At 43.9% G+C, this 27,676-nt stretch overlaps 1 protein-coding gene across 2 annotated transcripts in view; it reads left to right on the top strand.

Moving 5' to 3' along the window:
• Nucleotides 1-27,676, top strand: part of TMTC1 (transmembrane O-mannosyltransferase targeting cadherins 1) — a 147,723-nt gene that overhangs the window by 38,780 nt on the left and 81,267 nt on the right. For both annotated transcript variants that reach the window (XM_075116359.1, XM_075116349.1), the window contains exons 6-7: nt 17,492-17,573; nt 18,568-18,671. In XM_075116359.1, the coding sequence (XP_074972460.1) occupies nt 17,492-17,573; nt 18,568-18,671 (186 nt within the window). The remainder of the gene's footprint in view (nt 1-17,491; nt 17,574-18,567; nt 18,672-27,676) is intronic.

Below are 27,676 nucleotides of genomic sequence, written 5' to 3'. Positions count from 1 at the left end.
TGGAGTCATTCCTTTTGAAATCTTAGCAACAATGTTCATTTTGCACTGGTTTATCTCTGAAACAGTATTTCCTTACGCAGACTTACCCTTCACTTCTCTGTTCTCATGATAGAAATGAAAAGGAAACTTTGAAATTTATCAGCAGTTGTCTTAAAGATGGAGCGCATCCTTTTCAAGCAGTCAAAGGAATGGAAACCACAAAATCCCCTGAACTGCTGTCAGTCCACAGTGGGGTAAAGACCCTGAACATATTCCATATCAACTACACTAGGGCTGTCTGTCTGGACCAGACTGCTTTCCCAGTTTCCAATATTAACGCTTTGAAGCAGGTCGTCTCCGTTTCAGTCTGTTACCGCAATGCTGAGTGTAAAGTCAGCAGTGGGACAAAACTGCTGAAGTGGTCACCCACTTCTCAGTGCTAAACCCAAACATAACCACAGAGTTTGCAGTGTGTTACAGGGAGGCTGTTGTGGTGTCCCAGAGTCTCTGGCAGCCAGGACTCCTGCAATGCCCCAGCAGCACAGAGACGATATGGGGTGGGCACATATGCAGTGGATGCGGCAGGTGTTGCAGAGCTATGAAACAGGCATGCAAATTCCTTGTAGTGGCATGGATAGAGAAGTCCTGAAGAAACACTGGTTGGGCAGGTGTTGGGGTTTTGATTTTTCTTTGTTGGTTTTTTCTTTTGTTTTTAAAACTATCATTCTCATAAGGGTGCTGCTTGGGCAGTTGGGGGATTTCTTCTTCATAGTTGACTTGAATGAAGTGACTGCTTACAAAATACACTTAAGGAAACCAGTGTTTGTGTTAGGAAGGAATGTTAGGAGTCACATCTGCAGTTCCTTTAAAATGGTTAGCTTCATTTTGGGAATGGTTCTACATTTTCCACATGCTTGCTCTGAAAAGTGGCCATGAAGCAGCTTGAAGACATCTGGAAGGCTAGAGAACTGGTACTTCTGCAGAAAGCAGGGAAGTCATTTGGGATGGAAAGCTGTATGCTAGTTTGACAAAAATATTTACTTGATGGTGAAGATGTGTTGTACCAACCACACTCACTAGTTCCTCTTTTGAGAGTGCAAGGAATTTCTTATTCTACGTCCTCCCACTTAATTTCCAGTGGTGGTAATGTTGCAGTTTTTTCCATGGTAGGCACTACTATGGATTGTTTGGTTTAATTCACTCTGCCGTTCTGGAGGTGAAGCCTCTGAAACTTCTGATGGGGAGTATGATCATGGGTTATGCATTTCTGGAGAGCTACCTGATAGGTACTGTAGTAGACTGCAGGGTGGGAAGCTTGCTTACATTCAAGGAGACACAGATAATAGTTACCGATATTCATCTCTGAGGAGAAGCCCAGTAGCACAGCTTGCGCTCAGTTCAGCAGTGGTTGGTGTGAGATGGATGCATCTTGGGTGAGATGCAGCAGCTGTGGGGCAGCCGGGCGCTTCCCTCTTAGACCCAAGGTGTGTGGTCCCGAAGAGCCTCTCCGAGTTCAGCACCTTGGGAACTGTCTGGTCTCTGGGTCTTGGCTGAAGTGGATGACTGAGGTATGATTACATTGACACAGATAATCTGGAAGCCATAGATCAAATATACCCACCTTGTTTTTAGAGTTGCCTCTGCAAAAGTGCAATAAGACTGGCTGGCACCTGGGGCTCTGGATAAGTTCTCCTCTGGCGATTACTGATTTTAAACCTGTGCTACCATATCAATGTTATTTGTAGACTTTTTTTTTTTTTTTTTCCCTGTCAAGAGGCAGGCAGCCTGTGTACTGCTACTGTGAGATGACAGAAGCTTTTCCATTTCTGAATCTGACTGTTTGACCCACAGAGAAGCAAAGGAAAAGCTAGCCCCATGCCTTTTGAGGCTTTGCAACATATTTTTCCATCGAAGCTGGCATCAGTTGCCGGGAACTCAAAGGAAGGGTTGCCAATAGGGTGAAAGTATCATGCACTCTTTTGCTCAATAAATACCAGATCCAAAAGGTGTTTTTTCTCCATCGGTAGTTCTAATTATTTTTGTCAGAGCCTGAGCTGTGTCTGGACAGTGTGGGTTTTGGGGGAGCTGAGTCTGAGGGAGGTCAGCTCTCTCTGTAGCTGATGGAGAGAAAGAGGGTCCCCAGAGAGTGACTCAGAGGGAAGGATGGCTCTGCATCAGCCCTCCCTTCTCCTCCCCTTTCACTGCTGATCAAGAAGGGCTCATGGGGATGCTCATTTCCCTTGGCAAAAGTTAGCCTTTCTGAATACCCCATCTGCTGCTGCTACTGTTCTTGCAGGAGTTTCCAACAGCTTTCACCAGGATTTTAGTATGTGGCTTGGAGCGCTTTGTTTTGGGAGAGTAGATCTGTCAGGCTCCCGGTGTATGCTGTCCGGTGATAGTTGCAGGGGCAGAGCAAAGAGCGCAGGGAGAGGGAGCACACCTTCCCAGGAGTGACTGTGGAGGTGTGCTCGCACAAGCATTGTAAATCCCGAGCAGTGGGTTGGCTAGTGCCAGGAATGCTGGCAGGACATGGATGAACAGCACCCGATGGGATTGTCGTGTTCTTCATCAAGTGCTGGCCCTCTACCAAAAGTTGTTTTAAAAAATAATAATAAAGAAGTGGAAAGGAGTCATGATTCCTGCTGTGAAATCAGCAAGAGGCAGCCGTTGACAGAAGTGAAAGTGGGACAGAGTCCGTAGGGTCTCGGCTTCCTTTTCTGTAACATGGTGGATGATGATATTATTTATATCAGATGTGGCCTTGCAGAGTCAGTAGGAAAGATCAGTAAGAAAGAAAAAGAAATAGAAATAAATGAAATATCTGGCACATTTGAGTTTTAAAGTGAGTTTGTGTGCAGTTGGGGGATGGTTGGCTGAGGCAAGGGGTGTGATCTGATATAATACAGTCCTTATTCTGGAGATGTTACTGGAGAGGCATATACAGGATCCCCATTATACGTTTGAAATACTTGCATGCACACCCATCTGCATGGTCAGCCGTAAGCCTTGCTGTGTGCTCAGGAGGTGGGCGAAGGGGATGGAGAGCCTCTGTGCAGCCAGCGGTGCTGTAACATATGCCGGTGCCGGCGGCTGCTGCCAGCCTGCTCACCCCTGCCCGAGCAGGCAGCAGGGGCAGCCTCGGGTTTGCAGTGATCCAGCCAGCGTGGGAGCTGCCAAAATCAGCGTGCAGTCTGTGCCAGCAAGGAACCAAAGCGGACTGTGGCCTGCTGACCTTGGGGGACGGGGGCAACAAGCATGAGCTCCTGTTGACTCCCAACAGGATGAAAATTAATTTATTAGATTCTTCCTAATGAAAAAAAAAAAGAATTGGACATCCTAAAAAGCTTTGCTTAAACCAAACTGGTTTTTATTATTAACCCGAACCACTTGTAAAAAAAAAAAAGCCCAAAACAGGAAAGAAAAGGAAAACCAACCATTTCTCAGTGTACAGCATGCTTTATTTCTATTTTGGACATTTTCTATATCAGAAATATAGAAAAAGAGTTAGGTTTAATAACGGTCACACTTTTCCCAGGGATGGGGTAGAAAGAGGCGGCTATTAAGGTGCTGCTTCTTGTCCCACCAGCCTGTATTGCTGAAGGTTGGTCAAGGCAATGCCACTTGTTTTTCTTGTGGAGCTCGCAAAAGCGCAGTGTGGGGCCGGAAAGGTTGCAAATCTGGGTTGAAATAACCAAAAAAGTTTCAACTGAAACAAACACCCCCTTCCTCTCTGTGCGTTTTGGAAATTTTACTGCTTCCCTGCGAAACTATCAGTATGGCGCATATAATAGCTTAGCCTGTATAATAAAGAGGGAAAACCAAGTAAAGGAGGCAAAGAATCAGCTCCTGTTCCCTTCAGGAAGCGGTATTTCAGCTTAGCAGTAAAAGGTGCCTTTTGAGCTGTGGCACAGTGGGATCAGTTTAGCGCTTTCTGGGGGAATCTGAATTTACACCTCACCTGAGTGCCTGCCCGCTGTGGTCAGAAGAGCTTGGGGTAAACGGTGTTGCTCTCTGGTCCCTCTCTTGATATTGCTAATTTGTGTAAGATATTGCAGAAGATGGTCTGCTTCCTTAATCTGTATTTACATACGATGCAGTAACTTCCATTCCCCATCCATATTCTTACTTCATCCCCCATTCTAATCTCTACACTGAATGTTTGAGAATAAATTGAGGACTTGGTTTAGTGCAATACTTACAGTGCTTGTGGTTGACCTTCAAGAGTGTTCTTCCCCCCCCCCTCCAGTATGTTCATAAGAAAGCCAAATCATTTAAACCAGCTGGAAGATCCCTGAACTGCTACAGTTCTATAATTGTTTCCGTCCCAGCTTATAAAACTGGCTCTCTCCAGTTTACTGCCAGGCCCTTTCATTGAAGATTGAAAAAATAAAGGTCTCTGAGGACCGTGTGCTTCTCAACTCTCCAAGAGATCGATTGGATCAATTTGCCTCTGTGTGTTTCAACGTTTCTGTCCTAATTCTGGAGACAGCCGCTCTGGCATGCTGTCAGGTGGCTGTTTGCAAAGGGAGAGGCTCCTGGATCAGCTCAGGGCACTAAAACAAGCTCATTAGAGGTTTAAAAACCCAACAAGCAAAAAAAGGGAGCAGTGGGTTATTGCTCTGTAATAGGTGCTGGTGAATTGGGCAGAATTTTTACCTGAGGTGAGCAGGGTAATGCAGCATGTATGGTTTGGTCAAGGTTTTAAACTGATGCAGATGATTTGTAGTGATTTTTGTAATGTGAGTTTTATTAAGTTGCCTGAAGCGCAGTATGTTCATCAACTCTTTGCCTTAGTTCACTCCATCCATCTTGTAAAATCTGTTTCTTTCTGACCCTTGTGAAAAGTGCCCTTTTCTGCCTTGTCCATCATAGCCCTGAGCTATCAATTCAAGGAAACAAAACTGAAGCAGACGCAATAGCTTTGCTCAAGTAAAGTGTACTTGGGCGAGCTTGTGCTCTGTGGAGGCAGCTTTGACTGGCAGCAGCCGCTTAGGTAAACTCCACTCCACTGCTTCTCAGCTCCTCAGAAAACACTGTGGTAACCCAGTGCCCTGAGCAGGGCAGGTTAGAGACTCATTTCCAAAGAGGAGAAGCTCTGAACCAGGGCTGGTGTCTGCAGTTTAGGTGCCTCCTACGCTAAGCGCCATGGGAGGGGCGTGTGATGGCCAAATGTAATAGAAATTGCTGCTGGTTTGGAGATTGCTCCTTTCTTACCCATGGGGGATCCACAAGCTAAGTGTGATTTGAAAGCTTATGCTCTCAATGAAGATGTGTGGCTGTCCTCTTCCAAAACCCCTGGCCTCTTGCCTCCATGGGAGATGGCAGTGCACAGGGCTCGCCATTCGCTTGGTTGGGCTGCAGGGTCTTGCCGGAGTCGCCCCCGCTGTCCCTAGCATGGCTTCTGCCTCTGGCTCTTTGCCCTCTGTGAGTCTGATGGCTTTTGGTGAGGATGTTGCTCTCTATTAATTTCTCGTGATCAAATGGAGACTGCTAAATCAGTACCTTGGTTTGGTATTAATCTTACTGTCTGATTTTTCTCAGAATAAGCTTCTTTCCTCAGGGTCTGAGGACAAGAGTTTTACATAGTTAATTCAAGAATGTTTTTCTTCCCATCCACTACACCGCTTAAACAAACTTCAAAAGTAAACCAGGAAGCATGAAAAAGAAATGTTTTCTGGAATAAGTGTAGCATTAGTATTTCAGAAGATTTTTCCTACTGAGACATATTTAGAAGACAACCTTTTTCCCTCTGTATAAATAACATATATGTACATAATTTGAAAGTTTTTACAATGGCTTACAAACAACAGCCTGTATTGACATTTTTCTTTTTGATTTATGTTTTTTAAATCTTGCCTTTGTTTTTGTTCCGCAGTTCAGGTTTCTGTGATTTGTTTTTGTTTAGCTTGTGGGTATATTGGATGCTTTACTTCTTTAATTGCATTTTAACCGCAAGAGTATATGTGATTGGCACTTGGAACAAGTCTTTATTTCTCTGGGAATGTTTGCCGACTAGAAATTCTGATTACTGCTTTATGGATGTTACATTTAATCAATAACTTAAATACAGAAATAACGGCAGCTCTCTCCAGTCTTGGTTGGCAATATTACCTGCACTGGCTGGTACTTTTTTCTTAATTATTCAGCAAGGGCCTATTTATTGTGTTTAATAAGAGGATCAGACATATGCAGTGCAAATATTAAAGGGGAACAAGAAAAGAAAAAAAAATTGGTTAGTTTAATGACAATGTCTGTTTCTTGGGAGCAAGTCTATGTGAGCCTTTAGCGCAGTTTCGTTGCAGCATTGCTTGTCCTGGGGCATCTTTACAAGAGAATTTGGGAGAATCGGTTCTCCTGTCTTAGCTGCAATGGACTGCCACCACGCTGCGGAGCAGAGGCTGTGCTGCTGTTCTTCCATAGCAATTTTTCTGGTGGCCTTTGAGGCCGAGCTCCTGGCTGTGTCTATGCACCTGTGCAGCAGTGGTCCCAAGAGCCACCGCCGTCCCTCAAGAAGGAGTAGATACATTTGTGGTAGCTCCGATACCACTTCTTGCCCTTGCCCTCCTCCGTCACCTGTGTCTTCTTGTCTGGACATTTGCGTTATTTTTGACCAGACGTGTTAGCCAGAGCGGGTGTCCCTCCAGCAGTGCAGAGACGTGTTGAATGGTGGGACTGTGGAAGGGATGAGAGGACCTTGTTAAACTCATCTTGGTTGTGGCTTACCAGAACAACCCAGACAATGGCTGCATCAGAGGGTGACGAAGCCTCGAACAAACTTCACAGTGCGTTTTCATGTATTTCCCTCAAGCCAAACAGGCGATGTGCCTTCTAGGGTGGGGTGTCTGGGGAGGAGAGGCTATGGGTTATGTGGGAAGGTTTGGTTGTCCCTGCAAATATGCACCTGAGCGTTACTGAGTGTCACCTCCAGCCTCACCCTGTAGATGTTTGAGGTGGTTGGGGGGTGCGTTACAAGCTGCTGCAAAATCCCTAGGGCAGAAGTTGCTAAAATTTTTGGCGGAGTGCAACATCCCGTAAGCTTTCCTGTGAGCAATGGTGCAGGATCTTTGATGCTTGCCAGGCTTTTAAATATCAGAATTTAAACCCAGTTCTGTGGAGATGGAGACTACTAAATGATGTAGTTTTCTTGCTACTGCTTGTTTTTTGAAGTTGCCAGTGCAGTTCAAAGCAAATATCTTAGTGACTTAAAGAAGACGAATATTTGTGGGCTTATTTTTCTGGCAATAGATGAGACTGAATTGTGGTCAAAATAGGATAAAATGTAATTATTTTTTCTAATTCTGCCAAGTTTCAGAATTATTCCTTTATTGATGTGCTTTTGGGTTTTACCATTTATTATCTGTTTAGATGAGATATAAAGAATGGCTTTGCAGAGGAAATCCATTTAAAGCAAGCCACTATCTTTACTGGCTATGGCGGATTTTAATTTTTGTTTTTCACAAATGAACCCTATCATAATTGAAACATGAGTGCCAGTGATGAAAAACTGGTCTGTTTTTAATTGGAAAAATTTAAGGATTTGTGTGTAGATGATTGTGTGGAACAGCGACAGAGATAAAAGTTGTTGCAAGTATAGTGTTTGGTATTTCATGCCAACAGTAATAGCACAGGCACAATTTACTTACAGGGCTGCTGACAAAAGAAGTAATTTGCTGCCAATTTTTGAATTGTTTTCTTTCAGATTCTTTCTCTGTTGCAGTGTAACTTTGGCATTGAGTTGCATTTGATTACAAACATCAAAAAGTTTCTCTGAAAGGATACCAGCTCGGAAGAATGTTATTTTGCTTCTTCGCTATATTGCTAGCAGACTCATGTCATTCATATTTAAAAAGAACAAGCTATTTTTGAGGATGTTAAAAATAACAGACAGTTTCTAATAAGAAAAGAGCGAGGAAGGTTTTTATTTTTACCATTTATTTTGTATTTAGAGATTGCTGCGACATATTTATGGATTGCTTTATTTAATCTGACAGAAGCAAAGGGACATGCCAGATCAAATGTCAGATTAAGACTTTTCCGGAAAGCAAATACCTTCTTCCTGAAGTATTTAGCATTGACATCCAGTAAACTGTTTTTTTTTTTAAGTAGCTGATGCATGGTTTTCATTTTGAAGGAAAAGTTTGTGGAAAACAGGCCGTGCTTCAGTTTGAGGACAATACAGCTGAATTTAGTGTCTCTGCCACTGGTGGCTTTTGACAGACAGTCTGGATCCAAACAAGGACCATCCCCTTCCATCGTGTGAATTTGGGAAAATTCTCAGTGTAAATGAACAGGTTACAACCCTTTTTATTTTAGAGGGCATTTTCAGGAAAATCCATGCAAGCTTTTCAGTCTTCAGTAACACCTCTTACAAGCAAACTGTTGCTATTGCAGTAGTGCCCTGTACTCCAGCTCTTGCTTTTTCCTTGCTCCGCTACCTGCTCCCACAAAGTCTATGCTACCATGGTCCTTTAACCCAGCCCTTAGAGCGTGCTGTCTAAGGCAGAGGCAGCCAGGGGAGGAGGAGGGGAGAAGATTATTGAATGCATGAATGTCTCATCATCACTTGCTCTTTGTTTCTAGATGTCCGTAAATTGATTCTTGGATGTTAGCACTGGTTAACTCCCCATACACCCTCTGTTTTAGTGTCCTGAAGGTCCCCAGTCCCTCCACCCTGACATAGAGGTGTGATAACTGCTCCTCTTTCCACCTTCTTATCTCAGTCAAGGTTTCAAACTGCAGATGCGTAATTTTCCTCCCTCTCCAATTAAGTGAAAAATGGGAGTTTAAACTGAATTTGACAAGTATTTTTGGATTACAAGTAAATTATGGAAGAATTAAAAAAAAAATTCAAAACAAATGGATTTTGAAATAAAGCAGTGATCTTCAGGCAACGTTTGCAGGGGGGTTCAGGTGCTTATTTCCTCCCCACACTTCTTTGCAAATTGTGCCCATATCTCCTTCTGAAGCCAGACTTTCACTACCACTTTCACTTGATTTACCAGAAATGCTCACAACTAAAATGTTATGTGCTTCTCCAAGCATTGCAAAAAGTTTCTTTTTGGGCTGACCCCAAATGATGACTTAAAAACTATAACTCAGTTCAGCAAATGTATTTAAGAAAAAAGAAAACCACCAACAGAGCATTTGTCCTGACTGAGAACAGGCTCAGCTGTAAAAGTTTGCTTGCTTCCCCTCCTTCCTCAAGTCAAACTCTGTACCAGTAAGTTATTTAAATTCCTTAAAGAGTTGTTTCAGGAGCTGGGATTGGGACCAGCTGACCCTTACCTGCCCCTGTGCTTCTCATCAGTGCCTATCATTTTTTTCAGGGCTGATGCATGGAGGAGGTGGTGGTGGGCCTTTTCTCTAGGGGAGCTCTTTTCTGTTCCCAGCATATCCTTGTGGTTGTGGTAGGGGCAAATGCATCCATCCCTGCCTTGGGGCAGGGCGCTTGGGCTCCTGCCTGTGCCGGACATATTAACCACTGGACTGTGCTCCTCGCTGTGTTTTCTGGGGGCTGGTTGCCGGTGTGGTGCCATGTGTCTGTCCACAAGAAGTAGGTAGACTGCCTGAATATGGTGGGTTTTCTTTTGTCCTGTTCTCTCGGTTTGGGTTTTTTTTTCCTCATTTCTTGTTTCTCTTTTTTGGCACTGTATTTGAATCCAGGATGGTTTGCAGTTGCTAACAGTGGTTTGTATTATTTCCTATTTTGAGGCGTATATCTTTCCTTTTCTTTGCAGAGTGCAGGAGACACCAGAAGGAGACTGACAGTCTCACAGACACTGATTTCTTCACACTTTTTCATATTTTACTGATAGAATGGATTTATTCCTCTTCTTCCGTCCCATTTTAATTTCTGTCCTTCTGTCCTTTTCAATTTTTTTTTAAGGTTTGTTTACTGGGGTCCCAGGCAAAGGCAACAGCAAAAAGTTAGAGCATTAATTCCCTAATTGTACATACATAATCTTAAATCCACCATGGCTCCTTCTGTAAATTAGCGGACTAGTTGGACCAGTGTGTGTTTACTGACATGGAACGCTTTATGGAGGGCATCAAAGCAACGCAGCAGACCTCCGCATCGCTCACGGCTTGTTTGTAAATTTTTACTACATAGACACTTGATTCCCAGGGTCACCTCAATTTCCATTCACAGTAATGGAGCCTTGTGCATGAGCAGAGGACAACCTCTTCCTCTCTTCCCATAAAAGCTGGCAAGTAAGCTAGTTTTTTATGATTAGGGAGCATGTTTTAGATAACCAGCACACCCCGTGCTCCTTGCTGGCACGTGGTGGATCTGCAAGCAGCGCCTTTACCAAGTCTGGCCCTGCAGAGTGAGTGTGGCCTGTGGATGCTGTGCTTTGTTTTGGGGAAGGCTATTTTTTAGAACTGACAGCTCTTTCCTGTGCAAAGATGCAAAGGCAGCAATCAGTCTGTAGGAGTCCTGGCTATCCTCTGCGTTTTTGGGTCCATCTGCTCGTGCTAGATTTGTTCATTGAAAGCACAGCTGCTTTCTTAAGTGGAGCTGCCCTGGGGAAGGCAGGCTCTTTCCAGCCTCCAGTGCCGCAGTCCAGCTCTTGAGTGCTCGCTGGGGACACAAGTGAATGGAGCTTCAGTGGTGGCAGCTTTCTTGGGATACTGACAGCAGCAGAGGTCTGAATATCTCCATGTATCTCCATCTTTCTCTTCCTTTCTCTCCTTCCTGTCTCCTCTTTGTTCCCATCCCTTTGTGCCTACCTGCCTTTCTTTCTCCTTTATCCTCTCTCATCCTTGTAACGTATACTCACATAGCCTCTTCAGAAACAAATATTCAACCCTCTGCAGTCCAAGCAAATGGTCTCCTCGAGGCTGGATACAGGCGTTGCAGGAGGGAGGGTCTGCTATCTCAAGGGATTTGCCGGAGCAATGCAAGGAGAGTCTGATGCTGTTCCTGCAGGCTCCTGCTAGATGGTGTTTGGTAGGGCTAGGGACCCTGGGGAATTGATACAAATCTCTAGTGAGCATTGCAAATGGAGATTTCTTTTTTTTTTCCCCCCCTGCGGCTTGTCATGTGCCCAGAAGCAGAGTTGTTGCTGAAAAGTAACAACAGGAGCATCTGTGCAGTTCCTCTACTAAATTTCAAATCCCTTCTGCAAAGTATGGAACCGGTGAAGTTTTCCCAATGAAGTGGTTGCACACCTTTGTTGATATGGGCAAATCTCTCTAACTGTTTTTCACAAACAGCCTAACTGCTTTCTTACTTGAAAGTATGAGGTAAAATAATTTCGGCTTGACACAAGCTCCTGGAAGGTAAAACTTTCAGTCTGAATGAATAAAAGCTTGTCAAAAGAGCAAGCAGCTGAAAACAGGGGTTTGTAGTTGAATGTGTAGAGCAGCCAAAGTTGCTATCAGTGCTGCTTGTAATGCAGTTGCTCATTATACCTCTAACGCCAGCCCTTAACTGGGCTAGAACAGGGAATAACGAGCCTGATGGTGGATTTCAATGCCTCAGGTGTGTGTGATGCAGAGGAAATAAAATGGCTGAAATGGATGGAAGATTTAAATTGCAGACATGGTGTTTTGGTTTCTTGAGATCTGGTGGAAGGTAGCCATGCTTTGATGAGGTCTTATTTTTCCTGTTAGCCCTGCTCCACCTTGTGTCCTTGTCATATCAGTGGAATGTCTGGTATGGAGGGAAGCCCTTTTTCATCTTCTTGGTCGCATCTTTGATCTCTTAAGTGCATTTTGCTACTTTCCTGTGGTTCCCCCCCCCCCCCCCCCCCTTCTATTCTTGGTCCCTTACTGCACCTCTCTCGCTTCCTTTCCCTGTTCCTCCCAGTTTTCTTCCTCCACTTTCATCCCACACAGAATGAGGTATGTATTGCCTGAAAGAATAAGGAAAAGCCACGAGTGGGATTGCTTTCTCTGCTGTATAAGCCAATGCAGTTATGCCCTGCTCTGCTTTTCTTGAAAATCCAATAAACAGCAAGAACCCCAAATTTGTGGTCACATCTGAAAATGTACACGAAGAATATATGCCATTATCAGTGCAAATGAGTTAAACCAGCTGTGACTTTTCATAAAACCTCTCTATGGCCCCCTAAAAAGTCTGTAAAACCGCTTCTGTTTGTGTGTGTTTATGCATCTGGGTCTGCGTGGGTAGTTGTGGCTGGGGTTTAGGGCTCTCTGGGGAGATAAGAAGCAAGGATGCCATGCATATGCTGCAGGGAATGTCAAGACTATTCATAAAGAGGGAAGAAGGGCTTGTCTTTCCTTCTGCCTTGCAAAACCTGTAGCTGTGACTTATATTTTATTTCCCTCCATTGACAGGTATTTGAAGTAAGTTAAAAATCCAGGCATGTCTGGAATGTGTTGGTTTTTCTTTTTATTCAAATTTTTTCACTCCTGTTTTCTCCCTGGGCCTTTGATGGTTGTCCTTAGTGAGGAATATAGGCTGAGGTAGGCTGAAACAATACTTCTCCAGTATAAGATGTAGCTGGCTGGACAGATTATAAGGAAGTCATCCTCAAGTAGGAAGGGTAAGGATGGTCTCCAGAGACAAAATATGACTTCCATGAAAATTCTGCATTCTCAGCAGGGGAGTCTGCCAAAGTGGTTTGGAGTTGGATGTGCATTTATCAATGACCTAAATCTTTGAGACTCACTTGAAGTAGCCCCTTCTAAGTCTAAAAATGGCTTGATTAGCGGTGTCTTACTGTTATCAATAATTAAGAATAAGTTAACAGCCTTGCGTTTATACTTATCCTTTTAATGCCTTCCTTTAGTGTAGGGTTTTGAAAGTGTTAGTTCAGAACGCTGGTGGTTGGATCTGTTTCCTGAGAAGAATGTAAATGGGAGCAGTGACCTCCTCGCAGCAGAGGTACCTGGCGAAAACAAGCTCTTGGAATACCAAAGCTTGTTCTACTGAGTACTTATCTTGGTCTTTAGATGTCCCTGATGGGGAGCACCCATCATACTTCTTAATTGTTTGTTCGCTTCCCTTGAGAAAGCCTTCAAAAGGAATACAAGAGTGAGTTAATGTTTTATGCCAAAGCTGAGTCAGCTGCAGTGTGGGATAAATGTGTTGCTGATACTGGTTTGCTATAGCTCACACAACTGTGGCAATGAATGGCAGCTGAGGAGCTGCCCCACTCTTTTCTGTGAACTCTGGATGCCTCCAATGGTACAGGCAAATTAAAAAAGCTGCCTGCTTCTTAGAGAAGTTTGTTTTGATTAACACAGAGTCCATCTGGTACCAGCAAAGTTTACATTCCTGTAAACTGCATGGTATTGAGTTTTACTAGGCCACCTACCCTCCTGTCTTCAATTATAAAACCTCTGAGTGCCCTGATGATGTAATTGATTTCAGGATGAGCCCTGCTTTTCAGGAAGCCAGAGCTGCCAAATATCTGTCTTGGCCTCCGCTCGAACTGTGCGAGAGAAGACCCTGTGCTATTAAGCACGTCTTGGATTTATTGTTTGTTGTGATTCTGGTTGCTTCAGGAAGTATTCCTGAAAGGCTTTTAAAAGATAGCAAGTAGGCAATTACATGCTGGTTTGCTTTGTGGGAAAGCTGGCGTGAAGCAGAGGTGGAACCTCTGCCCGGAAGGGCCCTTTTCACACTCATTTAGCAGACCTGGTGATCTGGATTTCCTCCTCTAATTTTATCACTTCATTATGAAAATCTGGGAGACCCACACCTTGGAATGTTCACCTACTCTGGAAGTAACATTTTGCTGCGCAAAGCTACTATCAGTACAGTTTTCCTACGTACGTCCCACACCTGCTCTCATGTGGGAATGAATATGTGTGTGTTTTGGCATGGGGAGCCACATTAATGCTGGTTGGGGTGGAGCAGGTGATAGGGAGTGGTTCCCATGAACAGTGGGATGTTTGGCAGCCTGTCGTGGTTGGCAAAATGCATGGAAATCTGACCTGTAAATGACTTTATATAAGGCAGCTGTTTAAAACAGGTATAAAACAGTTAAACTGTTGTAATAGTAATTTCTTTGATGGTCCTAGCTAAAGACAAAATAAAGAGCTTTGGCTGATCTTAAGATTGTCTGATGTTTTTGCAAGCTGCAGTTTTACACCTAAAATGCTACTGCACTTCATATGCTGTGTGTCACTGACATTTAGCAAACTTCCTCATCCAGGTCCCATTTGCAGTTCATTTGATTTTAGTAAATAGACTGTGCATTGTTCTTTGCACCAGACAGGAGATGTTTTACTAGTTACCTTTCCTGAAACAAGTAGTAGGCTCAATAAGGTACTCCAGAAAACGAAATGGTTCTTGTAAAGCTTTGATGCATTGAGCATAACCCATACGGTTACGCTGCTCCTACAGGTTGATCTGATGGTCAGTCAGCTGGATTACAAAGCAGTGAACCATGTTATCTCCTGTGGTTTCCAGATAGACTTCAGGGCAGCAACTTTCTCAAAAAGGAGAAGCTTTGCTTCTTAATTGAACTATTGCAGAAAGAAACATTTCTTAACTGAAGCTGCAAAGTAGCAAAAGCATTTGGAGGAAGTTCAGGGTTCTCTGAACTCTCTTGCTTCACCTATTCCCAGTTACCCATTGCTTTCATTCTGGTTCCTTGCTTGCTGCCCATCTGTTCTTCAGCACAGAGTGGTGATTTGCAATTGGTGTCAGTGCAGGGGTTTCTTTTCTTCCTGGAGATATTACTGTTCCACAACATAAACTGTGAGGGGCCCCTCAGGATTTTCTGAAATGCTTTCAGAAGCCCTGCTCTGCAGTAGCCGGATCTACCCTGCGATTTGGTGGAGCACTTCAAATTAACTTTGACTTGCAGATAAACTCATGCCTTGAAACTGTGTTTGGTAGCTTGTATGGTGTTATGCCTGCTGCAAGGAAGGTGCGAGATGTGGGCAGCATTTTAGTTACTCGTAGGCAGGCAAAAAAAGTCAAAATCAAGATGTTTAAAGAGGAAGCATTCCTGCACTGTACTGCCAAGGATGAAAGAGCAGCTATTCCCTTCAATTTACATTCATTTTCTGGCTTTAATTTTCTCCTCAGGCCAGTCTTGAGAGGGAACAGAGAGATGGTAATGATAAGGGTTCCTTTATGGTGGTCTCCAGACGTCAATCAGTGTTTGCAAGGCCCTGAAGCACAGACGTGCTTTCCTGAGCCTCAGCAGCCTAAATTTCTGTTTACCCTTCTTTCTGAAGGGCTGCCTTCACAAACAGCATGTTGTCCCTAGCAGTTGTTCCAGCTGGAACATCTTTGATGCAAACTTGATCTGTTAAAAGCCAGATCCCTGCTGAGCACAGCAAAGCAGCAGGGCCTGCATGTTCCCACCTCCCTGCAGGTGCTGCCCCCCGAGCTTGTAGCTTGCCTGACCGCGGGTGGCTGTTCTGGAGGGTGGCAAACACATGGCCCGGAGATGATGGATGCTTCGTGAGTTTTAGGTCACTGCTGCGAGGTGATGCAGTTTCTCAAGGATGAAGCTGGCAGGCTTCTTGACACCAATAAAAGTGCTCCTCTGTCTCTAATTGAAGTCTTGGAGAAAAAGCCGAACTGTTCTGGCTGATCTTTTCCCAGAATAATTCCACCTAAAACAAATATTTGTAATGGAATACTTCTGCCCAAAGCATTGCAGTTAGTTAAAACTACAAGGGAGTGAAAACAGGATCTCGAAGAGAGTCAGGCAGCGTGATTAATAGAGGGCTCTCCTCCCTTCACCCATAAAAATATAAACAAAATGCAACCCAACACTTCTGTTCCTGCTGCAAATCATGAGGGAGTTGAGTTTCATAAAAGGTTCCAGTAAGGAACAAAAGACCGGGGTTTGATCCAAATGCTATTAAAGTCACCGAGAGTCTTTCCCTTTGGCTCCGGTGGGCTTTGGAGCACGGCCATGGTGAACACTTGAAGGCCAATCTGACCTTTCATGGAGAGAGAAAGCTGAAGGCTTAGTTTCATCTCACTTGTACTTGCTGAAGCCTGATTAAAATCAGTGGGAGCTCAAAAAAACTTTGCACTTTGCGGAGTTCAGCCCTTGAAGACTAGTCTGATATTTAAGTCAGATTCGGTGCTTAAATGTCAACATTTGTAAATAAGTAGACACCAAAGACTCAAAGTCATCTGGCATGCTTTACAATGTATGGTTTGGTTCCTAAGTTTTAGGCATGACACTTAGGGAAAGTTTTCTGAAGAGCAGTTATTTTGTAGAGAGCATCCAGATGTACTTATTTCTTCTTGTTAAATGCTGCCTCCGTTTCTTGCTGCCTCTGTTTCTTGCTGGTTCTGCCCCGGTGCTTTTGTCTGCAGTGTAATCTTTTTGCCATCTTGCCATGGTGACCAGGCTTGTAGACTTCCTACTATAGAAAATTTGAACAAAAAGCCAGATATTAGACTCTTGGCAGCATTAGGAAGCTCTGCAATCTTGTTTTTTTCAAAGACTTGAGGTGGAAGCAATCAGATGATAGACTGTCTCGAGGAATTTGGAGAGGAAATAAGGTGTGTTTTATATGCTAGATGTTCATGGGAGAAATGTATGATGCTTCTATGCTTGGAAAGGTAACTTGCGTGCAGGTGTTGTGATTCATGCAGCAGTTTTCGTAAATCATTTAAATAGGGTATCCCAATACTGATTGTGTGTTACACAGAGGAACCTGCAAATGTTTTCCTTCTGAATTTATTTTGTTTACTTGATATTTATAACTTCTATATGCTTAAAATATTCCTGTTGTCTCTTTCGTATTTCTTTTTGTTTCTCATCTCTTTATTACAACAATGAAGCCTCTGTAAGGTTCAATAGAAACTGAATTATCATTGAATTAATGTCATAGGTGTGGCACTGTTTGTTATATTAAGAAAGCTCCTTAGAATTTGGCAAGTGCTTATACTCTATATTAAAATAAATACATAGTTTTGGCTCGAGATACAGTTTAATTTTATTCATTGAGAAACAGGAAGATTTTTATGAATACTACAACAGTAAGCCACCTGTGTGTTTGTCTCTGTGCAGTTAATTATCAAAACACCTTGTCAGCAGACTTGTAATGAAATTTAAGCATGCAGAATACAGTTTAAAAAAAGTTCAGTTCTGCTAGACACTTATTCCCATCTCTAGAGACTGAGCAGAGAGCTGGGAACAAGGAGTTTTTGCATTTTAATTGTGGCCCAAAATTGAATTGTTCTGTTTGTGTGAGCTTTTAAAAATGTGTCTCGCTGTAGTCTTCTGGGAGTCTGAAGACAGCAACCTTAGTGAGATACACATTGGCGTTTTCTGAGGATTAAGGAGTTAATTGATGATTAAAAAAAAAAAAAACCAAACCCAAACCAAACCCAGATTTTGATGGGGAAACGGCAGTGTGTATTACAGTGTGTATTATTTGAAGTGGTCTTGATATATTACTTAAGTTATGTGGAAAGAGCTTTGAAGAGTAAGGGTGATGTCATTATTACTGCACATTAGTTTAGGGTGGTTAAAACAACGTACAGCTTTTTTCCAGTTTGAAAAACGAACTATTGTTTCAAAGCATTTCAACAAATATTTGTTTCCTTATATTTCAGCTACCTGACTGCAAATAACAACCAAAATTTCTTGTATACTGCAAGGCCTTTTTTGAAGAGAGCTGCTTTGGTGATAAGCTACGTAAGTACAAATGGACTTGACCATGTATTTCTGTGTATGCGACCAGAACGGACATTGAGTGGTGGTATCCCAAAAGACTCAAAAGGCTTAGATGATAGATCTTAATGCAAAGTTAGTCTTGGGAAATAGTCTAGAAAACTTCAGCTGGGCAGAGACAAGAATATTGCTGTGGTTTTGGTTCAAATTTTCTTTTAATTTATAATGATTACCCTTACAACCCAGTAATCGTCTGCAAGTATTTCCTGCCCTAAATACAGGGGGACCCTCTGGCCCTGGGCTGCCTTTTCAGTGGCATGCTGTTAGTTTCAGTGCAGGGCTCTGTAAGAGTCACAAGAAAAGCTCTGCCCGCAAATGCCCGCTGCTTGGCATGTTCCAAGCAGGACTTGACAGTGTTGCAGGGGAGAAAACAAGCCCCTCCGAGGGGGTGTGCTGGGTGTGCAACTCCCTGTCCTGCTCTAGGAGCTGGGTGCCCTTGCTTGTCCCTTGACAAGTGATTCCCAGGAAGGTGGAGGAGTGCCAGCCTGAGAAGTCCTTCCCAGGGATTAGGATTACACAGCACGAGAAGCACTGATGGAGCTTGTCCTTACACCTATGCCAGCATGAGTGAACAATGCTAGCTTTTAAGACATCAGCCATGTGTTTACTCTCTGTATTTAGGTAGAGGTCAGCAGCAAAACTCTGCAGTCTGGGTCTCATCAGGGTGACTGATTTGTCCTTCAAAATGTTGCTTTAGTTGTGGGTAGCCAAGATACGCCAGTTGCTGTCAGTAATGCACGTGCGAAAGGTGGGGAAGACAACAACACAGTGTGCTCTCTGTGCTGAGGATTGGCATGTTTGTCACCCTGCCAAGGGTGGCAAAACTGAATTTTGGCTGAACAGCAGAGCTGACTCACTTCTGAGTGCAGAGCATGGAGAACTATCACAACAAAATATTTGCTGGAGGCCTTAGTTGTTCTTCACAGCGCGTTGCTAACTGAGATGTTCTTCTTTGAAGGTGATTCTCGTGTTGTATTTCCGCCTCTGGATAATGGGGGGATCCATGCCAATGTTTTCGGAGCAGGACAATCCAGCTTCATTCTCACCGTATTTGCTGACAAGGTACAATGCCACTAATCAAACAAAAGTTTTTAGAAGAGTAATCTTGATGTTATTTTTTCCCTGCACTAAAATATCTTACAGATGGCAAATGAGAAGACTTGTTTTGTTGCCTTAACTTAATTACTTCTCCTTATGGCTCTGTCTAGCATAGAAAGCAACCAGCATTATTTGAACCCCAAATACACTCTGGGTCCTGTAGAGTTATGTTACAGATGCTTTCTTACCAATAAATATGGGCTTATTTCTATGCAAAGCCCAAAGGATATAGTTTAATTGCCTGAGCACAGGACCAGGATGCCCAGTCCTACTCCTAAATCTTAAAATGGGCTGCTCCTGAGGTACGGCATGCAAGCATTCAGAGTTTTTGCTTCAGCTGAAGTTTGTATAAAAAGGGAATGACTGTGCCTGTTGGTGGAATATTGGTGGCTGATCAGTGAAGGTGGAAGGCAGGACCTCGGTGGCATGGACTACTGCACAGCTCTGGCCATGGATTAGTTAAAAACCATAAACCTGAAACTTGTGTTAATAGATTTTTTTCTATTTTATCACTTTTTTTTTTTAAGGGTACATAAAAGCTGAAATTTGGTAAAAAAAAAAATTATTCTTTTTCTCCTTGCCTGAGACCCAGTATGTGGTTAGGTGGGCTGATACCACATCCGTTTGGCTTTTCTGGGCCAGGCCAGCAAGGCAGTAGCAGCTGCAACTTAGTTCTTCCCTGCAGACTTAACCAGACCAGTGCTCCGAGAAGGCGGTAGGAAGGTGATGTCTTCTTAAGACAGGGCCATGTGCATAACTGCTCTGGTTAGCTACTGAACTGGCGAAAGGCACTTTAGAGGCTTCTGGAGGAATTTCCTCATGTCTCAAATGAAAGTGGGAACAGTCCTCCTCTGTGTCACTTTCTGGCCTTGCTGGCTCGTCATTCCAACAGTGGAATTGCTGCTGAGACACAGGTTAAGATCAAACACACTTTATTCAACATCTGCTGCAGAATTGGACTGGATCTCATTTGGGAGACCTTTATGATAATGCGGCAACAGCTTCTATTACCATCAAGGCTAAAAGTGCTTCCAGGAAGCACGTTGTCTGATTTGGAAAGCTCTGATCAGTTTGCAGCATTTCTGGCAGTCATTAATACTAGACTCTGTGTGACACAGCGTGAAGGATTTGCTGCTGTCTCTTTTTGATGTGTTTATGCTGAGATAGGGGTCATCAAGTCATAAATGATCCTGGCCTGATTCCAATTATGTATTCTGCGCTGCAAATGTCTTTCGTGCGTTTGTCTCCTTACATCCTGTAATGACAGGGGAAGGTTTTTTTAAACCCAAAAGCCAAGCCATTCTTGGGATATGAAACAGTGACTATTTTTACCACTGGCACTGTGGATTTTATTAACAACCTCATGAAAGGCAAGTGAGAGTGCTGCTTGCTGAGGTCCTCCCTGACCCCAGCAGCAGCCCTGACTTCACCTGCAGTCCAGCAACACCTATCTGCTCCAAACCTAATTAAGGAAACCATTGCCAGTAAAAACCAGTATTATTGTTCTGGAGGGATTCTAAAACCCTGTAGTTATCCCAGCTCTTCCACTTCTGCTGAGCTTGATCTTAACCCTCACTTTAGCCAATTTACCCAGAAGCCTCTATCGTCCATCCAGAAAACCTATCCTTTTGGCAAGCCTGGATGCCAGCCGTTATGTGGCTTTCTAATGCCAGCCGTTATGTGGCTTTCTAATGCCAGCCGTTATGTGGCTTTCTAATGCCAGCCGTTATGTGGCTTTCTAATGCCAGCCGTTATGTGGCTTTCTAATACACAGAGTTAAATTCAGCTGGGCAGTTCCTTCCCAGCTGATCTAGCACCAGCCTCCCATGGCTGACGCTCAAGCATGGGTCCTGACACTAGAAGCTGAAAAGTAGGCTTGTTGGGGAATCCTGGTCAGGGTCCAGTCAGGAGACAGGACTGGAGGCAAGGCTGCAACATTGGCTCAAAGCCCATCCAAGAGAAGGGGTGAGAGGCAGGAGTAAGGACAAGCCAGAGCATGTGTCTGTGGGGGTCCACTGAGGAGACAGGTACCTACAGTACAGGTCCAAGGTCCCTCCAGAAGACAGGGCTAAGCTGAAATGGGGCTCCTAGAGCAATGGGCATCAGGTGTGGGACCAGGTGAGGCTCATCATGGCCCTGACAGAGTGTTGCCGCAGTTCAGTACCTGCCACTTTCCCTGCTGTGGATCTCATTGCTGACCTTCTGTGATAGCCCCTGTTGTCACTCTCTGGGCACTGTATGATATAGAAAGAAGCTGAGTCCTGAGCTTCTGTTGACCTTAACCCTAGTGTGCCTTCATCTTACATGTGAGGTACCTGCAAAATATGTCTATAAATTCTTCTCTGCAATTCTTGTTTCTCTGAACTCAAACCCTAAGCTGACCACTACCTTGAACTTGCAACCAAACAACCTGGAAGAGGAGAAAACCCGGCTGTCCTGATCCTGTGTACCACCCTAAGGCTGCAGGATCTACCTGCCAGCACATTAGGCTTGCTTCTTTCTTGAATCCAGACCCCAACACTTCAAAATAGTCAGTGACCCACCGACAGCCTCAGGGCTAGCTATAGGCCCAGCTGTGCTGCTGGCAGTAGTCTTCATGTTAGACCTGTGTGATCCACCAACAAACAGGAAATTGGAGATGAGAGCTGGTTTTTTTCTTGTTGTATCTTGCCCGTCTTGTGGAGCTGTGGGAAGACTAATTAGTCAATGCAGATGATGCCTCACGGTAAGTTTTTGCACAGTTGGGGCGGCAAATTTTTGCTGAATGGGTGAGTGGTCAATCCTGCAAGGTAGGCAGAAACCCAATGACAGTCTCTGAACTGACAGCCTATGATGCACCCACTGACCACAGCCCTTATCTTGGCAACAAACCTTTTCCTCCTCACCTCCTCTTTCAGACTCAAACTATAACTCTCACCTGAGACTTTATCTTACCATGGTCAGAGCTGAAGCTATTGCTGCAGAACTGACATTGTGCCAGTTATCATGAGTGCAGGACTGGGATGTCAGATGGAGCCAGCAAGGTTGAGTGGCATTGGCCTGGTTTCCAGGAAGATCTGTGTGTCTGGCCAGTGGGAAGGCTAGGTTGAGGTGCAGGGCTGGCACTCACCTTTGGTACGAGGAAGAGGGAAGCTGAAGAGACAGTATTGTTTTTAAAGCTCTGTACTTCCATAGCGTGGAAATAAGAAGTGGCGTTAGCTGAGTAAATTGCCTGAGGGTGGGTTTGGAGGTGATACAACTTGCTAGACCCAGTGTTAGGGGTGACATTAGGTTAGGGTCTAGGACATCAAGGCTAGAGGATGTTCAGCATCCAGTTAGGTCCTTGGTTGTGTGTGGTTGCTTGCCCAGCTGGTGGATGTCCAATCACATGGGAGAGTTTGTGGTTTTGGCCCAGCTTCAGAGAAGCTGCTGAACAGTGTGTGTTCCTCAGCTGTGGACACCTATAGCAGCACCATACAAAGAGTTGGTGTGAGAAGTTTTTAACAAGGTTTTGAAGGCAGTAATTAAGTCACAGCACTGAATTTAAGGCCAAGATGTTATTTGCAATTTCGGTTGAATTGGGAAGAAGGGAGTGGAAGAGCTAAGTTTGGTGGCAAGACCAGAAGGTAGAAGCCCCATGAAACTAAAAGAAAGGCCAGTGTTGGGTGGCGATCTTGAAGTGGTTACTAACACCTTAACTACACCTGAAGCAAGGGTTAGCGCTCAGGCAGCAGACAAGTTCTTTTGTAACTCTCTTGAAGATCATGCAGGGCACAAATGGGAGTTTCTGTTTGCAAGCAGTCATCTTTATTTGTGCTGAGCTGGAAGTGTGGTTATCGTGCATGTCTCACTAGGGTAAATGCTATGATTTTCAACGAAGTTGAAAGTTATTGTAAGATGTGGCTAACCCTGTGGGCCTAGGAGGAAGGCTGATGACAAGTGGAATAAAAACCAGTAGCTTGGAAATGTGTGGCAGTCTTTGTGAATTGCACAAAATTAGATCTGGAGCTGGGGTCTTGGCTAACATAGGATGAACCCAAGGAGTATTGTTAACTTTTGCAAGGTTTCTGCGTCAGCTGGTGAGCTGTACAGGTGCGGTTTTTCCCAAGGCTGGCAAGGGTTATTGGAGTGTGGCTAAGATTAGGGATAGATCTAAGTTATGGGTTTGAAAAAGTGTTGAGTAATGAGGTCAGGTTTTGTCAGCCCCTGTGATGCTTGTAGAGTAAATTAGATTACTGATCTTGTGAGAGCGGTCTGTGCATCCATGATTGTGTGGAAGAGGGGAGCATATAGAAATTAAGGTATCAAATGAATCTAAGAGGAGACAGGTTCAAAGCAAGCCAAGGAGGTGGCTTGCAACAGGTAGTTGAGCTGGGAAGCTCCTTCCTGCAGGATGCTGTGGGTGTGCTGAAAGTTTATGCAGGCTCAAAGAGAGATTTGCCAAGTTAAAAAAAGAACTCCAGGCTACTAAATATGCAGAAACTGCATCCAACTCGGGGACATCATGCTAGCTGGAAACTGGGAAAAATTATCATGTTCTTATATCCTTTGCTTTGCATTACCTTTTGGTCACTGCTGGAGAGAGGATCCTGGTCTGGATAGACCTCTGGTGTGGCCCAGTTTGGCCTTAGAACATGACTATATGTCATCTCTAATCTTGGACAACACAAATGTATAAATTAAAATAGACGGATAATGATTTATTTAACCATTGGAAGATGAAATGTGCTGAAATAGTGACAGGCTTTTTTTTTTTTTTAAAATCATCTGTTCAGTAAGTTCTCTAAATTACTGTCCTTAAAATGACAAGTGAATGAGGATGCAAATAAATGCTTTGGAAGTCAGAATATGAATGCTTCAGTCCCTGCAATGTACTGGATTTTTCTAATATTCCCAAATACCTCAAAACTTAAAGTGACATAAATAAAAGCCACATTTCCATGTCCTTCAGTGTGTTGCTTGGCAAGGGTGATCTGAGAAGGTGAAATCTGTCCATCATTCCCTTTCTCAGTGGAGGCAGAAATGAAGGTGTGGGGAATCCTGCTATTCATAAGCCCTGCCATTAGAGCCTGTCCATACAGGCTGCTGTATGCTGCAGAAGGGACGCACCTTCTCCGGTGACCTACCTTAAAGAACTGATTTCCAGTCGTTGTGACTTGCCATCCCGAAGGCTGCTATGGGTAAGCTGTCATAATAGAGAAACCAATCTCAAAATCTCTGTTAAAACATTCTTGCTTGTATTAGATGAAGGTTGAGGAAGAATGCAATTAGAAAGGTTTCGAGAGCTACCCAGCTTTAGGTAAACAGTGTACTGAAGTGCAGCTCAAGCGTTAGCAAGGCGTTGAGCAGTGGGCTGTCATGCTTCAGATGTTTTGCACAATGTTTCTTTCTTCTGCTATTCTTGAGGGGAAAGAAGTAGGAGGCCTCTAGATAAACAGATTGTATAACTAACACCATGGTAAGACAAGGGAAAAGTCCATTGTACAGCATGTTTCAAGGTGTGTGGAACAGATTAAATCCTAACAGTAATTTCAAACTAAGTAAGTATGTTTTTTTAAAACTATATCTTTGGCAGTCACGTTATATTAATTTCTGCTGGCCTTTGCCATGTGACGTCCCTTGGCTGATCACTCTGGGCATGAAGCAGGCTTATTTGTGGCGTTGCATTAAACAGTTAATGCATTTCTACTAATACTGCCTGGAGATAACATTGTCCTGTAGTTGAACCGCTCTCTGTAAACTGGCTTTCTGTATTTCTTTGCTGTATCAATCAGGTAAATGAGAATTCAGTGCCACAGAAAGCTGAAGAAATGCTTATACGTAAAAACTGGCACATACTCCTTTTTATAGAAATTTGTGACTGTTTTCTGAGCAATGCATTTAATCATTCCAGCTGTATCTTAAAAGGGAATGAACTACTGAGGGGTACATAGTGGACCTGTGCTGGAGAAGTGGGTCCGTGTGCCAGCCAGTTCTGCCAAGGCAATGGAAGTCAAGAGCAGCAACTACTCTGGTATGGGATTTTCGCTGACCTTAGGCTAGGAATTGACATTAAAATAGATCCCTGTGACACACCAGTTCTTAATTAGCCAGGCCTGTGCATGCGTCCTGAGCGGAAAAGTTCTGCCTGTTTTGTCACTGCTTTCTGTGGTGTGCCCAAAAGTGCTTAACTTCAGCCCTACATGTAATCTCCGCAGGCACCCAGCATTCAGGGCTCACTTCTAGACAAAAGGGAGAACAGCAGCGTTGGTAAGAATTGCAGTCATGCCTGCCCGGGGGCCAGACAGTCCATACATTAAGTGTAAAATGTATTCTTTATTCCAAGGGGGCTGGGGGTCAGGGGGAAGCTTATCTGGAAGATGGTGCTACAAAGCAAAGGCCATCCTACAGTAGCACGTTCCCAGAGGAACCAGCTTTCCCAGAGCCATGTGTAGTATTGCAGTATCTCTTCAATTCTCTTGATTTAATGAACAAACCCAGGTAGGTAGTACTGCTCTGAAAATCAGCTTCATAGGCATTTTTTTAATGGGTCAAGGTGCTTGCTGCAAGCGCTGGTTACACAGCAAGCCTTCCCTGCCAAAATCCTGCATATGGAGGGGAGGGGGTGCAGCCAAAGCAGATGCCATTGACTCCTATAGGCAGTGCATTTTCCTTTTCAAAATACTTCCACATAGGAGGGCTAGCCTATGGCCAGTCTCTGAGGCAAAGCAGCATGCCCAGGACATCCCTTTGGCTCCTGCCGATGCGAGTTAGGTAATGATCTGGAGTAAAATGGACTGTTTCCAGAAACATTATCACATCGCTTTTGAGGTCTGTTTTTTAATTTCCTGAGGATCAGCCACCAGTATCTCAGCGGCTGTCCTGAGGACCTTCCATCCCCTGTTGCCTCAGTGAGCCTCTTCTGAAGCAGTTGCCCACCAGTGGCTGGGGGTTTCGGCTGCGTGCCTTCTGGAGCGTGCCGCTGTCAGTGGTGAGCTGAGGATCACGTTTGATCAGAAGGCACACTCCCACCCACAGCACGCAGGGGTTCGCGGAGGGAAAACAATACGAGATCAATCCCAGGCTTTCCTAGCATTGAGACTCTGACAGCAGGCTCAGGTTTCACTGGAAATTCACAGGCTCTTTTGAAAGTTTTTACTCTTCAAGAATTTGATATTTTTCAGATTCTTAGCCACAGAGTTGAAACAACTGAGAGCGAGTTGCTCCCAAGATCAAAGCTCTTCAGGCTGCGATGCTATGGAGGACTACATAGTCTGCCTTTCCTCCTGTGCCCTGGTGCACACAAACCCACCTTCCAGAGGAGTTACCTTGCTATTCTTCAAGCTGCAGCTGCCTGTTTATCTGTATCTTTCTCTTTCTTACTGCTATCTTCTACGGACTGGCAGCTCTTTCCCCCTAGATGCAAAAGTTTTGATGAAAGGGAATACACAGGCACTTTTTCCAATTACAAGTATTTTCTGTCTAGCTGATACTTACATTTGGACATTAAAATGGAATTGGTCTGTCTGTTGCTTGTTTGTAGTCTTACTCTACCATCACTGAATGTGCTGGATAGATAGTGTGATTTTTTTTTTTTTTTTTTCAGGCTATGAAAAGAAAATGTTTAGGCTGACAATATACAGAGCAGGAAAATAAACTCATGTGGGAAGGTATGACTGGACTGGCAGTTCCCCAGGGGAAGTGCAAATACAATTTTAAGACAATATCCTTAAATACCAACACCTGGTTATAATTGCAGCCACATGTGTCCTAGGAGGACATTATTGTGAAGTGGCTTATCGAGCACACTTGGTTTTAAGGCTTTGTAGAGGATGAAGAGAACCTTGAGCTGGAATCAGTTCAGCTGTTAATGCAAGTGAGAAGCTTTTTCCCCTAATAAAGGAGCTCTTCTCACCCTTACAGCAAACTGAAACCTCTCTGAGTCCCTGACAGTGTGGAGGTTGTCTTGCATTAACAAGGTCTGTGACTTCTGGAAGGGCAATCACTACACTTCCTGCTTCTGTTTCAGTACAACCCCTCCTTTTCGCAAATACCAGTTAAGTGCACTGTTATCCTGTCTTCTAGATAGATCCATTTTTTTCCCAACTGGGAGAATATTTTGCCTTTGCCTTGCTAAAATCCCCAGTGCAGGAAAGTCTTTCACTGGCAGGGTGATACCCTGACGGGTAATCCCCCAAAGGAGGGTTAGGTTGTTTGTCAGGAATGTAGTGGGTTGTCCCAGAACTGGGTAGGTTGCAGGTTGCACCGCAGTATGCACCTTGAAAGAATACGGTCACTGGCCCCTGCTTTTCCATGCAGCTTTGGTGGGATGTGGTCTGAGTCTTGTGATCACTTGTGTAGCACAGTTCTGGAAAGAAATCTATAATCTCGGTCCTTGAGAGATGAGGAAGAAAAGCTTAAAGTGCTCCAAAATCAAAAAGCAAATTAAACTCCTCATAAATTTCTATAAATCTTGCATTTTTTTCTTTCAGCTAGTCTCACGATCCTCATGTGCTCTGATTGCCTGGGTTTGGCAGAGCTGAGACTAGGGCTTTTCCAAGCTCGTTAGTCTCTATTACAGCAAAGGGTAACAGACAATCCCTCAAGTATTTTTCTGTCGTATTGTTTATGGCTTAAAGTAGCACCCTTTAATTTTTGCAGCAGAAGCAATCAGTGCAGATAGTTGTTTTCTGCAACAAGTTCTAGATATGAGTCATCCTGTGTTTATCTCAAACAAAGCACACAACAGTACATTTAAACTAAAAAATTTAAAACTAAAGAAACTGGATTGCCATGACAACACCTGCTACCTACAGGAGGAGCTCTGTTTTTCTGAACGTGCCAGAGATGCTGAGAAGTGAAAAGAAACACTTGATACCCGTTGAAACTTGGATTTCCGTGTTCAATTTGCAAATAATAATAAAAAAAAAAAGACTCTGCTGTAATGCCAATGCTGTTAACCAGCCTGGGGGAACACTGATTGCCCTTAAGAGGCAGATTTTTCCAGTCAC

This window comes from Phalacrocorax aristotelis, chromosome 1, assembly GCF_949628215.1.
Source record: "Phalacrocorax aristotelis chromosome 1, bGulAri2.1, whole genome shotgun sequence".
NCBI classification, from domain to species: domain Eukaryota; kingdom Metazoa; phylum Chordata; class Aves; order Suliformes; family Phalacrocoracidae; genus Phalacrocorax; species Phalacrocorax aristotelis.
Note: the sequence above shows the minus strand (reverse complement) of the source record. Positions and strands in the feature narration are given on the sequence as shown.